The sequence below is a fragment of the Chiloscyllium punctatum genome, chromosome 37 (assembly GCF_047496795.1).
Source record: "Chiloscyllium punctatum isolate Juve2018m chromosome 37, sChiPun1.3, whole genome shotgun sequence".
Lineage (NCBI taxonomy): Eukaryota > Metazoa > Chordata > Chondrichthyes > Orectolobiformes > Hemiscylliidae > Chiloscyllium > Chiloscyllium punctatum.
The window spans coordinates 38,820,248-38,834,229 of record NC_092775.1 but is presented as its reverse complement, the minus strand read 5'-3'; the positions used below and the strand labels follow the sequence as shown (position 1 = coordinate 38,834,229).

General features: G+C 40.9%; 1 protein-coding gene across 1 annotated transcript in view; it reads right to left on the bottom strand.

The window, feature by feature from the left end:
- The window catches only part of LOC140462778 (NSFL1 cofactor p47-like), a 20,990-nt gene extending 13,633 nt beyond the window's left edge, over window positions 1-7,357 (bottom strand). Inside the window, 4 exon segments of the mRNA XM_072556046.1 lie at window positions 6-90; window positions 93-129; window positions 3,961-4,058; window positions 7,180-7,357. Of these exon segments, the coding sequence (XP_072412147.1) occupies window positions 6-90; window positions 93-129; window positions 3,961-4,058; window positions 7,180-7,284 (325 nt within the window). The 5' untranslated portion in view covers window positions 7,285-7,357.
- Between the last annotated feature and the right edge of the window lie 6,625 nt (window positions 7,358-13,982).

Genomic DNA, 13,982 nt, shown 5'->3' with positions numbered 1-13,982 from the left:
GAAAAATGCATTAACAGAAAGGCAAGATTCTTGTTGAGAAATGCATTGGTCTGCAAACCTCTGGCCCTCGTCATCTTCGTCATCTTTCTCTCATGCCACAAATCTCTGAATGAGGTTACTCTGGCATCACTATAATTTAAATATAGGAGATAGATTATTATCATTGAAGAACACTTTATCTGATTATTTGCTTTCTATTGTCAAACAAATATGGTATAATACCATAAGTATCCTTAATTAACAAAGAAAAGCTGATTTATTCTGACTTTCCTCCAAGGAGGAAGTAAAGATAGCCAGGACAGTAAACATGGTTGTACACCACAACAAAAATCAATCCAACTGTGTATTTGAAGCAGAGCAGGGGCCAGACAAAAATTAAAGAACGAGTCATTAAACCGTTTTTGACATAGAGAAGTAACAAATATAATAGTGGAGGGCTGTTAAATTATATGCTACTTAATACAATACATTTGATGATTGCAGTGGTGCCTTAAAGGCGCAGTTTGTCTTGTTGCTGTTTCATAAGATCTGTAGTTATATTGGAGATTTCTTGCTCAAGTCCAACCTCCACCCAATACCACCCAGTTGTAAACACAATCTGCCCCAAGATTATGCCTTTTTTAAAAATTCCTTTTGATCCCTCACAAGCTAAACTATCAAAGCATTTAGTCTCATACATAACCTAACTGCCTTGGTCAGACATGGATTACTTGTTTTCCTTTTTTAAAAAAAATTGGTTAAACAACTGTTCCAGTTTCCCAGAGGCACTTACTCAACACAGCAACTGACAATTCCCTTGTGATAAGACTTTTTAAGAAAGTGCAGTGTCATGGCCTACACACTACAAAAGCCATTTCTGGATATAGCAGTTAACTAAGGCAAATGACAGCAAAAAGGACAAGTTACAACAGTAGCAGAAAGTAAAATCCAGCAAGAAAAAGACTGAAGCAACAAATATTATATATATATAAAGAAAACAGATACAAAGACAAATAAAATAATCAACCACATCAACATTCTAAGCTATCCCATATGCTTACATACAAACTGCTCAAATCAGGGTTTTTTTTAAAAAAACATCACTTTGTTTTGCACAGGATCTGCACACCTGCAGTAACCAGCTATTGTTTGGAAACACACAACCGATTATATTACAATTAGCATTTGTGCTCTTGGCCACGAAAATCAAATTTTGCACTGCAAACGGTTAAATCTGGCAGCTCCATCATTACTTCCAGCGTCAAGAATGTTAATAAACACAAAGCTGACCACAACATAATGTGAAACAAAATTCAAAAGCCATGTAACACTGGAAACGATTTTAAATTTAAGCAGCAGTGTGTACATACAGCTGTGAAATGCAACTTCATGGGATGGAGCACAAAATCTGAATTTATGTCTTATTTTATTGTTTTCATTATAATAAGATATGTGGTGAAACAAAAAAGGTTTAATTTTTGTCAACATTTCATGTCTGCTGTTAGTAAAGAGTACACCTTTGTCAGCATTAGTTAAATGGACTGATCCACTTCCTACCTCAAATCGCAGATTTTAATTTCCAACTTTCCTTGCTGCACCAGTGGGACATTCTTAATTACAAGCAATTTTAAGTCATAGTGCAGGGATAAAACATTCAATCATCAGTCCACCAGTATTAGATATTAATATATAAGGACATTAAAGTTAAACAGCTAACTCTCACTGGGGGCTCATACATGAATTAGGCACTTGGGTCAAAAACCAGATGTAACAGTGAAATAAAATCTAGTAGAGTATCAAAAGCTCAAGAGAAATAGTGAAGTTGGAAAACACAAACAACAGAGAATAAGAATTGAAAGAAGTGCCGATGCTGTAAATCAGAAACAAAAACACAAAATGTTGGAAAATCTCAGGTCTGGCAGTATCTGAGAAGAGAAATCAGAGTTAACATTTTTAATCTGGTGACCCTTCCTTGGAACTCATGGTAGCTAGGAAAGTGTTGGCTGATCTGCAGAATCTAGGGGAGGGGGGAGGGGAGAGGGGTAAGGAATAAATGATAGGTGGGGACACAGCCCAAAGAGAGAGAGAAGAGCAGTTGAATAGACAAAGGAGTGGATAATGATCTGGCGAGGAGGGTGAATAGCTGTTAATGAGACTGTTAGTGGTTAACAATATGTAGTGTGTAATGGCAGACTATGTGATAACAAGGCCTGGTGTCTGGGGTAGGGGGCTAGGATATGGGAGATTTCAGGCCCAAAAATAATTAGAAACATAGAAGATAGGAACAGGAGGAAGCCATTCGAGCCTGCTCCACTGTTCATCACAATCATGGCATGATTGTCCAACTCAATAGCCTAATCCTGCAACCTCCCAATAACATTTGATGCCATTTGCCCTAAGTGCTATTACTAGCTGCCTTCTATATATGTTAAAATGTTTTGGCATCAACTACTTCCTGCGGTAATGAATTTCACAGGCGCACGACTCTTTGGGTGAAGAAATGTCTCCTCATCTCTGTCCTAAATGGTCCACCCAAATCCTCAGAGTGTGACCCTTGGTTCTGAGCACACCCACCATTGGGAACATCCTCCTTGCATCTACCCTGTCTATTCCTGTTATGATTTGTAGGTGCCAGTGTTGGACTGAGGTGTACAAAGTTAAAAATCACACAACACCAGGTTATAGTCCAATAGGTTTACATAGAAGCACTAGCTTTCTGAGCACTGCTCTACAACCACCTGATGAAGGAGCAGTGCTCCGAAAGCTAGTGTTTCCAAATAAGCCTGTTGGACTATAACATGGTGTTGTGTGATTTTTAGCTTTATTCCTGTTAGAATTTTATAAGTCTCTTGAGATTCCCCCTCACTCACCTGAACTCCAGCAAAAACAATCCTAACCTATACAATCTCTCCTCATAGATCAGTCCTGCCATCCCCAGAATCAGCCTGATAAACCTTTGCTGCACTCCCTTGAGAGCAAGAGTATCCTTTCTCAGAAAAGGAGACCAAAACTGCACACAATATTCTAGGTGTGGCCTCACAACTGCAACAACACATACCCACTCTTGTACTTGAAACCTCTCACAGTGAAGGTGAATATCAAACTCTATCCCCACTTATCGTTTACTCCTTATCTCCTCCCCCCAAACTATCTTCTGCAAATTAACTGACATTTTCTTAGCTACCATCTGTTCGGAGGCAGGGTCACCTGACCCATAAGACCATAAGACATAGGAGTGGAAGTAAGGCCATTCGGCCCATCGAGTCCACTCCGCCATTCAATCATGGCTGATGCGCATTTCAGCTCCACTTACCAGCATTCTCCCCGTAGCCCTTAATTCCACTAGACAACAAGAATCTATCAATCTCGGCCTTGAAGACATTTAGCGTCCCGGCTTCCACTGCACTCCGTGGCAATGAATTCCACAGGCCCACCACTCTCTGGCTGAAGAAATGTCTCCGCATTTCTGTTCTGAAATGACCCCCTCTAATTCTAAGGCTGTGTCCACGGGTCCTAGTCTCCTCGTCTAACGGAAACAATTTCCTAGCGTCCACCTTTTCCAAGCCATGTATTATTTTGTATGTCTCTATTAAGTCTCCCTTAATCTTCTAAACTCCAACGAATACAATCCCAGTATCCTCAGCCGTTTCTCATATGCTAGACCTGTCATTCCAGGGATCATCCGTGTGAATCTCCGCTGGACATGTTCCAGTGCCAGTATGTCCTTCCTGAGGTGTGGGGACCAAAACTGGACACAGTACTCCAAATGGGGCCTAACCAGAGCTTTATAAAGTCTTAGTAGTACATCTCTGTTTTTATATTCCAACCCTCTTGAGATAAGAGACAACATTGCATTCGCTTTCTTAATCAAAACATTAACACTGATTACTCTTCACAGATGCTGCCAGGCCTGCTGAGCTCTTCCAGCAACTTCTACTTTTGTAACAATCAGAGAGCCTGACAGAAGCAAAAGACCCTCACCTTTGTGCTACTGTTCTCGAACCTGTACTGGGTTCAGGTTGTGGAAGAGTTATCACATCATCGTCACCACCTTCTTCATAAAAGCTGCCCAGGGCGAGCTGCAACCAAACATACAATACTGAAGACCTTTCTCAAGTGTCAAATTAAATTTATCATGGTTGCACACAAGCTTTCATTTAATTTTTAATGTAAAAATTACAGCAGTCAAGACAGAATTCCTTTAGACCATATTGCCCCGCATGAAATATTTGAGATGTCTTAAATGAAGACAAAATAATTAGATTATTTAGTGCGCTTCCTTGATTTCCATAGCTGAACACCTTGTTCAATGTTTAAAAGCATGGAACAGGAACTTGAAGCAACTGATGTTAAGTATAGCATAACTATTCCCAATTGTTAGCAATCTACTACTAAATTTTATCTGGCCCAAAACAGAATGTATGAAACTTGTGAATTCAACATTTGCATTGTCCAACCCAAATTACACTCCTGTCAAAAAAGGATTAAAATCTAACATGGTTATAAAGGTTTGATGACTCATCTGCAAAGCATTAACTCGTAAGTCAGTGGGCATACAGACCAGAAGGTCACGAATCATTTCCACTGTGCAATTAGCTGATTGCAGTCAATGGTGAATAAGAGAAATGCTACAACTGGCCTTACCATCATCCAATAATTTTCTTGCTAGAAAATGTAACATTGGGTTACAAGAGACAGTTCATTAGTGATATCTCATTGTCAAACACCCAACTGTTATTAACATTTTAGGTTAACAATCATTTTTGTTGAAGATGCCCATGAACTTTCAGTCAACACTCTGTGGGTCAGGATTAAAGCCCAATAAAAGTGACAGCAAGTGGCATTCGCTCAATGAAACAGTAGCAAAACTGCCTCTTGGATATCTAAAGTACTGTTTTGCTTTTAAATGTATTTAGTTCACAAACTATGTAAAAATGAATGACAAACGTTCAATCATACATTTACTAAACATGAACAATGAAAACATCAAAAAGCTATTTCTCTGGATCTCCACCCCAGTCATTAAGGTGTCTTCAATAATTACATTATTAGGAAACTACATACAAGTGTAAAAATCTGGAGAATAATCTAAAACTTTTTACAATCTCTTTGCAGTCCAGAAAAAGAGTCATGGTTAATGAACCAAATCCATTACTCTATATATTTTCTTTAGACCAAATAACCTTTCTTACAATTTTACTGTTTAAACTTTATCATCTGGTTTATAGTGCTTTTCTCGAAAGGTTAACTTTGTTTCACCTTCAATTCTTTTTCATTTAAGGACAATTTCAGCAGATTTTTTTTAAAGTCAATGGTATGGTACTCGGAAAAGCACAGCAGGTCAGAGAGGATCAGAGGAGCAGGAGAATCAACATTTTGGGCAAAAGCACTTCATCCCACACACTCAACTTTGATCACCAGCACCTGTAGTCCTCACTTTCCCCTAGCAGATTTTTTAGACATAAGAAAAATCTCCAAAGTAAGTGACTGAGAAATCCATGTCCTTTTAATCTCTATTTGCCTAATTATTGAATTTATCCTTCCCAAAAGCCATATCTTACTTAAACTCAGAATATTGGCAAAAGTTGGTAATAATCAAGCATACAAAATTAGCACAGGGAAAAGGTATTAGAGTTTAACTACACTTAAAAACATAATGAACATACTTTGAACTGTTTGACTCTTAGACTTAACCTATTTATCAAGACATTTACTTTGAGGTTTTGAGGACAGACAAAACCTAAAACAAATGTTAGATTATTCTCTTCTAATGAATGAATCAATTAGGTGATTAATGTATTGTGGTTTGTAATTTGGCAATCTGTTCTGGTTTAAATATCACACACAAAAACAGGAAATGATGGAGAAACTCAGCAGATCTGGCAGCAACTGTGGAGACAGAAAGACCCAACATTGAGTCCAGTATGACCCCGTGAAGAATGTTTCTCCACAGATGCTCCAAGACAGGTTTCATTTCTCTAACACTTGGTTTTTATTTCAGATTTACAACATCTTCAGTACGATTATTTTTACAGGGATATGCAGGCTGTGTGGAATAGCTGTGGGAAATATAGTGTGGAGGGGATGGATCTGGGTGGCATGCTGGTTACAGGATTGGTGTGGACTTGATGGGCTGAATGGCCTGCTTCCACACTGCAGGGATTCTATAAAATGAAAATTACATCTGGGAAAGTAGCCATTAAGGATAAATTTGTGCTAATCTTCACAGTATATATCATCTTGAGGCTGCTCATCACTAGGTAGGTTGATATCTCCATGAAAGAGGTCCACGGCGAGACAATAACAGTTTCAGCCCTTGCTTTTCATTGATTTCCATGAACTTATCCTCGTCCCTAAATAGGATGGTGCGCAACACTATGTAATGAATAAATAGTCACCACATTCATAAACTGTGATCAGTTATATTTAATACCAACATACAATATTCTCATACCTGAAGATTGGAGAGATGTCTTGGTGAGAGTTGGCATCCCAAGCCTCAGTTTCTCATGAATTAACATTAAAAAATGCCTGCCTTTGAAAGCAGGTTGGTGGTATGCCGATCACATTGCTGTTCTAAACTTTTAAATGCAATACCACATACCAGACTTTCAGGTGACCTACTCCCTAATCACGATAATGCTGTCTGGCACATTCATAGACAGGGCTGACTCAAAATAATATCTGGGCTCACAGCAGACTGAAAACTATACTCCCTGCAAGAGATACCCTTTTTCCCCCCAAATGGTATCCCAGTTTAAATCGAAACTATCAGCCCGGTCAGGAACCTCGTACGTGGTCCGAGTTCCTCAGCTGTAAAAAAAACACTTATTAGATGATACTGGGCAAACAGCTCATGGGGCACAAATCATAGACTTTTTCAAAAAACATCTGAGACCATCTCCCGTGAACTACCCCTGAGCCAGAGGCCGGATCTACCCCTCCCTCAGGCTCCCGCACTGCGGCTACAACTTGCTGAATCACCACTCAACAACCCCGGCCCGACACAACAGAGAGAGGGAGGGAGGGAGCGGCTCCAAGCCGGCATTTTGCGGGCCCCGGAGCAGGATCACATTTAAAAAGGGGGCAACCGCGTTAACCCGGCGCCATTTACCCGGACACTACCACAGGCCCAAACTTGAGGCCAACTCTGACAGAGCGGAGAAGCCACGCTCCCTTCTCCCCAAATCGCGGCTTTACCTGAAGGTCCCAGTCCGCAGACTCCAGGTAAAAGCGAGCCCGCTCTTCCTCGACTCCTGTGACTGTTACGAACTCACGAATAGCTTCTTCCTCCGGCACCTCCATCTTCCCGTGTCACCGCCGGACTGTCCGCCCACCCACAATCTCACGCACAAAGGTTCCGGTGGGAACAAATTATCCCTCGTAACGCAGCAAATACAATAAAGCTCAAAAAAGCAACAAACATTGCAATGTAGTGATGTAAATGAAGCAGTTACAAGCAATTACTTTGCTTTCTTGGAGATTTACTAATTAGTAAATAATTCTTCTACTCAAATTTAGTAAATAATTTATGGATTATATTGTTAACATCTAGAAAAATGAGTCAGTGTATTAATGTGTAATTTCACGAATAAAATTCAGATTATTTTAACTGAAATATATTGATATTAGTAACATCGGCACATATAATGTGACCTTGTCAATATAAAGAGATGTTGCTGTAAAGAACAAGCCATTACCTCTGCTGTCCTATATACTGCAAACCTTGTCAATCTGACTGTGCACAGGGAAAACAGGCTGGATATTTGGAGGTTACTCTGGGAGATAAAAAATGACACAGCACAATTTAATATAAAGTGCATACTAAATTCCCACATAATTATTTTAAAACCCACATACTGTTACAAGAATGTACATGTGCTAAAAATAACAGAGTACAGTTCCTGAACTGACAAAAATATGTTGGCTTCATACAAACTATTAAACTAAGTTTAGAGATAGAGTGCAGTTATATTTTGTTTTCATAAATTAGGATGAGGTAAAATATCAACTTCTGTCCTTCAACAACCGTTAACCACAAATTGGTAAAGATGGCAAATACCATAATGTATATGGTGTGATCATCTGTGAATATACTACACATATGACTTCACCAAATGTTCAGATTAAAATATTTTCTAATTATTGTAATTCCACAACTATTGATGTATGAATGCAAAAATCGTCAGTCAATCAGAAATATGATAAAATAGGCATGAATGTCATAGGACAAAGACCAAGACTTTGGGTTGCAATCACATTCTGCACAAAGTCAATTATTGTTCAAACCTATTTAGCTTGCAAGAATGATGCCACCTGATTCCTATGGAGTATCCAAGAAGAGGTTAAGAGGAACCTTGGGACCTAGTGAAGTTTATGATTAAGCTGACATTATGGAAGTGGTCTGTGGAAATAATTTTGTAGCCCTGGAAGCCATTTTTTAGACTTTAAACTTAGCTAGGCTAAAACCATTTGCTTCTTAGCTAGGCTGAAAATTGTTTCCATGGCTACAAACTTACTTCCACATGGTCACTAACAGAGTTTTATAGCAACTTTTTTAAAAAATCTGCCATTGAAAATTAATATGAAATAACACTGGGGTCTGTATAAACATGACTTCATCACTATTGATAAACAGAATAGATGATAATGTACTGGCTGTACTTTAAATATTTACTGCTTGAAATTAAGCCATTGAATCCATCGTGTAGATACTTATATCAAATAACAAACAATACTGCTTAAGGAACTGAGTTTAAGTGTAGAGTTAAGATTGGTATTTCTTTAAGACTACACTAACTCCTTATACATTCCTGCAAATAGTTTTGTGCATTAATATGATAGCTAGTAGAGATACCTGTAATCATGTATTAAAATTATACAATGATGTGAGCCATTCTGTCCATTGTGTTTCTGCTGACCTTTTGTAAGAGCTGTAGAATTAGGTCCACACTGCTACTCTTTTCCCAGAGTGCTACATGTTTTTCCCTTCAAGGATTTATCCAATGCCTTTTGAAGATTGCTCTTCAGAGGCTTCCATCACCCTTTCAGGTAATGCCTTTCACATCATAACAACTCATTATATCAATCTTCAATCCTCATATTGCCTCTTATTCTTATGCCAGTTCATGTCCTTTGGATATAGACCCTCAGCCTCTGGAACCAATTTGTCATTCTCTGATCAAGACCCTTTAAGATTGTCAACACTTTGATCAAATTTCTTCTCAATTTTCTCTAGTGTAAGGAAAAGAATTGTATTCTTTGGTCTCTCCACATAGCTGAAGTGCCTCAGCATGGTAAAACTGCAAAGCTTTTGTCCACTCTCTAAGGCTTTGACATTTTATTTAATACGCTGCCCAGAAATGAATAAAATAATCCAATTAGAGACTGATCTGTGTAATCAGTGTTTTGTAAAGATTTAAAAAACATAATTTCATTGCTTTTACATTCTATGTCTCTACTGATAAAGTCAAGGATCCCAGATTTTTCAGTAGACCTTCTCAACTTGTCCTCCACCTTAAAGATTTGTATCTATACATTAGTAGCTCTCTCTGTTCCTGCATCCTTTTAACATCATACATCATAATATTTCATTATTTCTTGTTTTCATTGTTTCTCCCAAAATGTTTGACTCCTCATTTCTCTAATTTACATTTAATCTGACATATTTTTTGGCATTTCAGCAACCTGTTTATCTTCTACTGAAACTTGTTACTAACTTTTAATTGTTTTCCAACTTTTGTGACTTCTATAAATTCTGAATTTATTTCCTATGTACCAAGTAGAGGTCATAAATTTATCTCAGAAACAGTTGTGGTTCTAACACAGACCTCTGGGCTTTACACTCCCTTCATTCTGAAAACAACTGCAAATTGTTATTTTGTGTATTTTGGTCCTTAATAAATTTTGTACTAAAAACACTTTAACGCCATGGCCTACAATTTTGTGAACAAATGTATTAAACAGTGATTTATCAAACACCTTCTGGAAGTCCATATGTCCATGTTCATTATACTAGCCTCTTCAACTATCAATAATTACATAACCATCAGTGGTTTTGCTGTACATATAAACTGGAAGAACCATATTTACAGTAACAACCTTGATGAGAAACAAATTAGCTTGATGGCTGTCATAGTGCAAATGGTAAAATCAACCACACATTATCCCACATTACATTCCATCTGTCATGATCATGCTCGTTCGTAAGCCTATTCAAATTCTCCAGAAGCCACTTTACATCTTCTTCACAACACACAATCCCACCTAGTTATGTATCATCTGCAAATTTGGAAATATTATAGCCTGCCAACATGAGAATGGCCCATTTATTCCTACTCTGTGTTTTGGTTTGTTAGCCAATTAGGAATCCATGCCAGTACATTACCTCTTTTCCCATGTGCTTGAAATTTCTAACCATAGAGTCATAGAGCTGTATTACATGAAAACGGCACGGTGGCACAGTGGTTAGCACTGCTGCCTCTCAGCGCCAGAGACCCGGGTTCAATTCCCAACTCGGGCGACTGACTGTGTGGAGTTTGCACGTTCTCCCCGTGTCTGCGTGGGTTTTCTCCGGGTGCTCCGGTTTCCTCCCACAGTCCAAAGATGTGCAGGTCAGGTGAATTGACCAAGCTAAATTGCCCATAGTGTTAGGTAAAGGGGTAAATGTAGGGTAATGGGTGGGTTTCGCTTCAGCGGGTCAGTGTGGACTGGTTGGGCCGAAGGGCCTGTTTCTACACTGTAAGCAATCTAAAAAAAAACCTAAAAGGATGATTTAAAGCTAAGTTAAGCTCTGTTGCATTATTAATTAAAGAAAAGACTATCAAACACTGAAGACCAGGAATTAAAACAAACAGTCAAGTCAACCTACAGGGGTGTGATGGAGAACAAAGTATTTGGTATTTATTGAGATAGATTGGATTTTATCTTACTGGATGTTTTGAAATTTTTCAAATTGTGTTATATGTGAGTAGCTTGGTTTGTCCTGTTGTATAATTTAAAAAAAACTGCATATACTAGAAATCATAAACAAAAACAGAAATTGCTGGAAAACCCATCTGTGGAGTGATAGCAAGGTTAACATTTTAGGTTCAATGACCCACCTTCGGAACAGAAGTTTGTCTTTCCACAGTGGCGATAGATAGAGTTATAGAGTCATGCAGCACGGAAGCAGACCCTTCAGTCCAACTCATCTATGCTGACCTAGTTTTGCAAACTAAACTGGTTCCATTTGACTGCATTTGGCCCATATCCTTCTAAATATTTCTTATTCATGTACTTATCCAAATGTCTTTCAAATGTTATAACTGTTTCTGCATTTACCACTTCTTCTGGTGGTTCATTCCACACACAAACCATCCTCTGTATGAAAATGTTGCCCCTCAGGTCCATTTTAAATCTTTCTCCTCTCAACTTAAAATTATGCCCTCTTGTTTTGAACTCTCCTACTCAAGAGAAAAGACCTTTGCTATTCACCTTATATATGCCCCTCATGATTTTGTAACCTTCTATGAGGTCACCCCTCAACCCCCTAAGCTCAAATGAAAAAAATGTGGTACAAGCCAATGAGGTCCGCAGATGCTGGAGATCAGAGTTGAGAGTGTGTTGCTGGAAAAACACAGCAGGTCAGGCAGCATCTGAGGAGCAGGAAAATCGATGTTTCGGGCCGGAGCCCTTCATCAGAAATTAGGCTGGGAGCTTTGGGGGTTGAGAGATAAATGGGAGGTGATGGGGCTGGGGAGAAGGTAGCTGAGAGTGCAATAGGTAGATGGAGGTGGGGGTAAAGGTAATAGGTCAGAAAGGAGGGTGGAGCAGAGAGGTGGGAAGGAAGACTGACAGGTAGGACAGATCATGAGGGCAGTGCTGAGCTAAGCTAAAAAGTTGGAACTTGGGTATGGTGCAGGAGGGGAAATGAGGAAACTGGTGAAGTCCACATTGATGCCCTGGAGTTGAAGGGTCCCAAGGTGGAAGATGAGGCGTTCTTCCTCCAGGCATCGAGTAGTGAGGGAGTGGCGATGAAGGAGACCCAGGACCTGCAAGTCCTCGGCAGAGTGGGAGGGGAAGTTAAAATGTTCGGCCACGGTGCAGTTGATTGGTGTGAGTATCCCAGAGATGTTCTCTAAAATGCTCTGCAAGAAGGCATCCAGTCTCCCCAATGTAGTGGAGACCGCATCGGGAGCAACAGATACAATAAATGACATGTGTGGGAGTGCAGGTGAAACTTTGATGGATGTTGAAGGCTCCTTTGGGCCCTTGGACGGAGGTGAGGCAGGAAGTGTGGACACAGGTTTTGCAATTCCTGCGGTGGCAGGGGAAGGTTGCAGGAGGGGAAGGAGGTTTGTTAGGGGCGTGCACCTGACCAGGTAGTCACAGAGGGAACGGTCTTTGTGGAAAGCGATAGGCATGGGGAGGGAAATATATCCCTGATGGTGAGGTTCATTTGTAGCTGGCAAAAATGTCGGCGGATTATGCAATTTATGTGGAGGTTTGTGGGGTGGTAGATGAGGACTGGGATGTTCTATCCTTGTTGCAGTTGGAGGGGTGAGGTTCGAGGGCGAAGGTGCAGGACATGGATGAGATGTGTTGGAGGACATCTTCAACCACGTGGAAGGAGACATTTCGGTCTTTAAAGAAGGAGGCCATCTGGTGTGTTCTGTGGTGGAACTGGTCCTCGTGGGAGCAGATACAGTGGAGGCAGGGGAATTGGCAATACAGGATAGCATTTTTGTAGTATGTGGGGTGGAAGGAGGTGTAATCCAGGTAGCTGTGGGAGTTGGTGGCTTTGTAAAAAATGTCAGTGTTGATTCAGTTCTCCTGAATGGAGATGGAGAGGTCTAGGAAGGGGATGGAGGTGTCAGGGATGGTCCAGGTGTATTTAAGGTCAGGGTGGAATGTGTTGGTGAAGTTGATGAACTTTTCAACCTCCTCCTGGGAGCACGAGGTAGTGCCAAAGGAGTCATCAATGTATCGGAGGAAGAGGTGGAGAGTGGTGCCTGTGTAACTCCAGAAGATGGACTGTTCTATGTAGCCGACAAAGAGACAGGCATAGCTAGGGTCCATACAGGTGCCCATGGCTACCCCTTTCATTTGGAGGAAGTGGGAGGATTGGAAGGAGAAATTGTTGAGGGTGAGGACCAGTTTAGCCAAACGAATAAGAGTGTCAGTGGAAGGGTACTGATGGGGACATCAGGAGAGGAAGAAACGGAGGGCTTGGAGGCCCTGGTCATGGCGGATGGAGGTGTAGAGGGATTGGATATCCATGATGAAGATGAGGCATTGGGGGCTGAGGAAACTGAAGTCTTGGAGGAGGTGGAGGATGTGGGTGGTGTCTCGAACTTATGCGAGGAGTTCCTGAACTGGGAGGATAGGACAGTATCGAGGTAAGTGAGATGAGTTCGGTGGGGCAGGCACAGGCTGAGAAGATGGGTCAGCTGGGGTAGTCAGGCTTGTGGATCTTGGGTAAGAGGTAAAATCAGGTGGTGCGGGGTTCCTGAACTATGAGGTTGGAAGCTGTGGGTGGGAGATCCCCTGAGGTGATGAGGTTGTTTATGGTCTGGGAAATGATGGGTTGGTGATGGGGGTGGGGTCATGGTGGAGGGGACAATAAGAGGAGGTGTCTTCAAGTTGGCACCTGGCTTCAGCGGTGTAGAGGTCAGTGCGCCAAACTACCACTGCACCCCCTTTATCCGCAGGTTTAATGGAGAGGTTGGGATTGGAGCGGAGAGAGTGGAGGGCTGCGCATTCTGACAGCGAGAGGTTGGAGTGGGTGAGGCGGTTGGACAGGTTGAGCAGTTGATGTCACGGCAGCAGTTTCAAATGAAGAGGTCAACAGCAGGTAACAGGCCAGCACGGAGTGTCCAGGTGAATGGGGTGTATTGGAGTTGGGAGAAGGGGTCCTTGGTGGGAAGACGGGTGTAATCTGGGATCATAGAGGGATAAAGATGAAGCCTTTACTGAGGGCTAAATGATCATCAACAGTAAGGGGGAGGTCTGGGAGTGGTTAG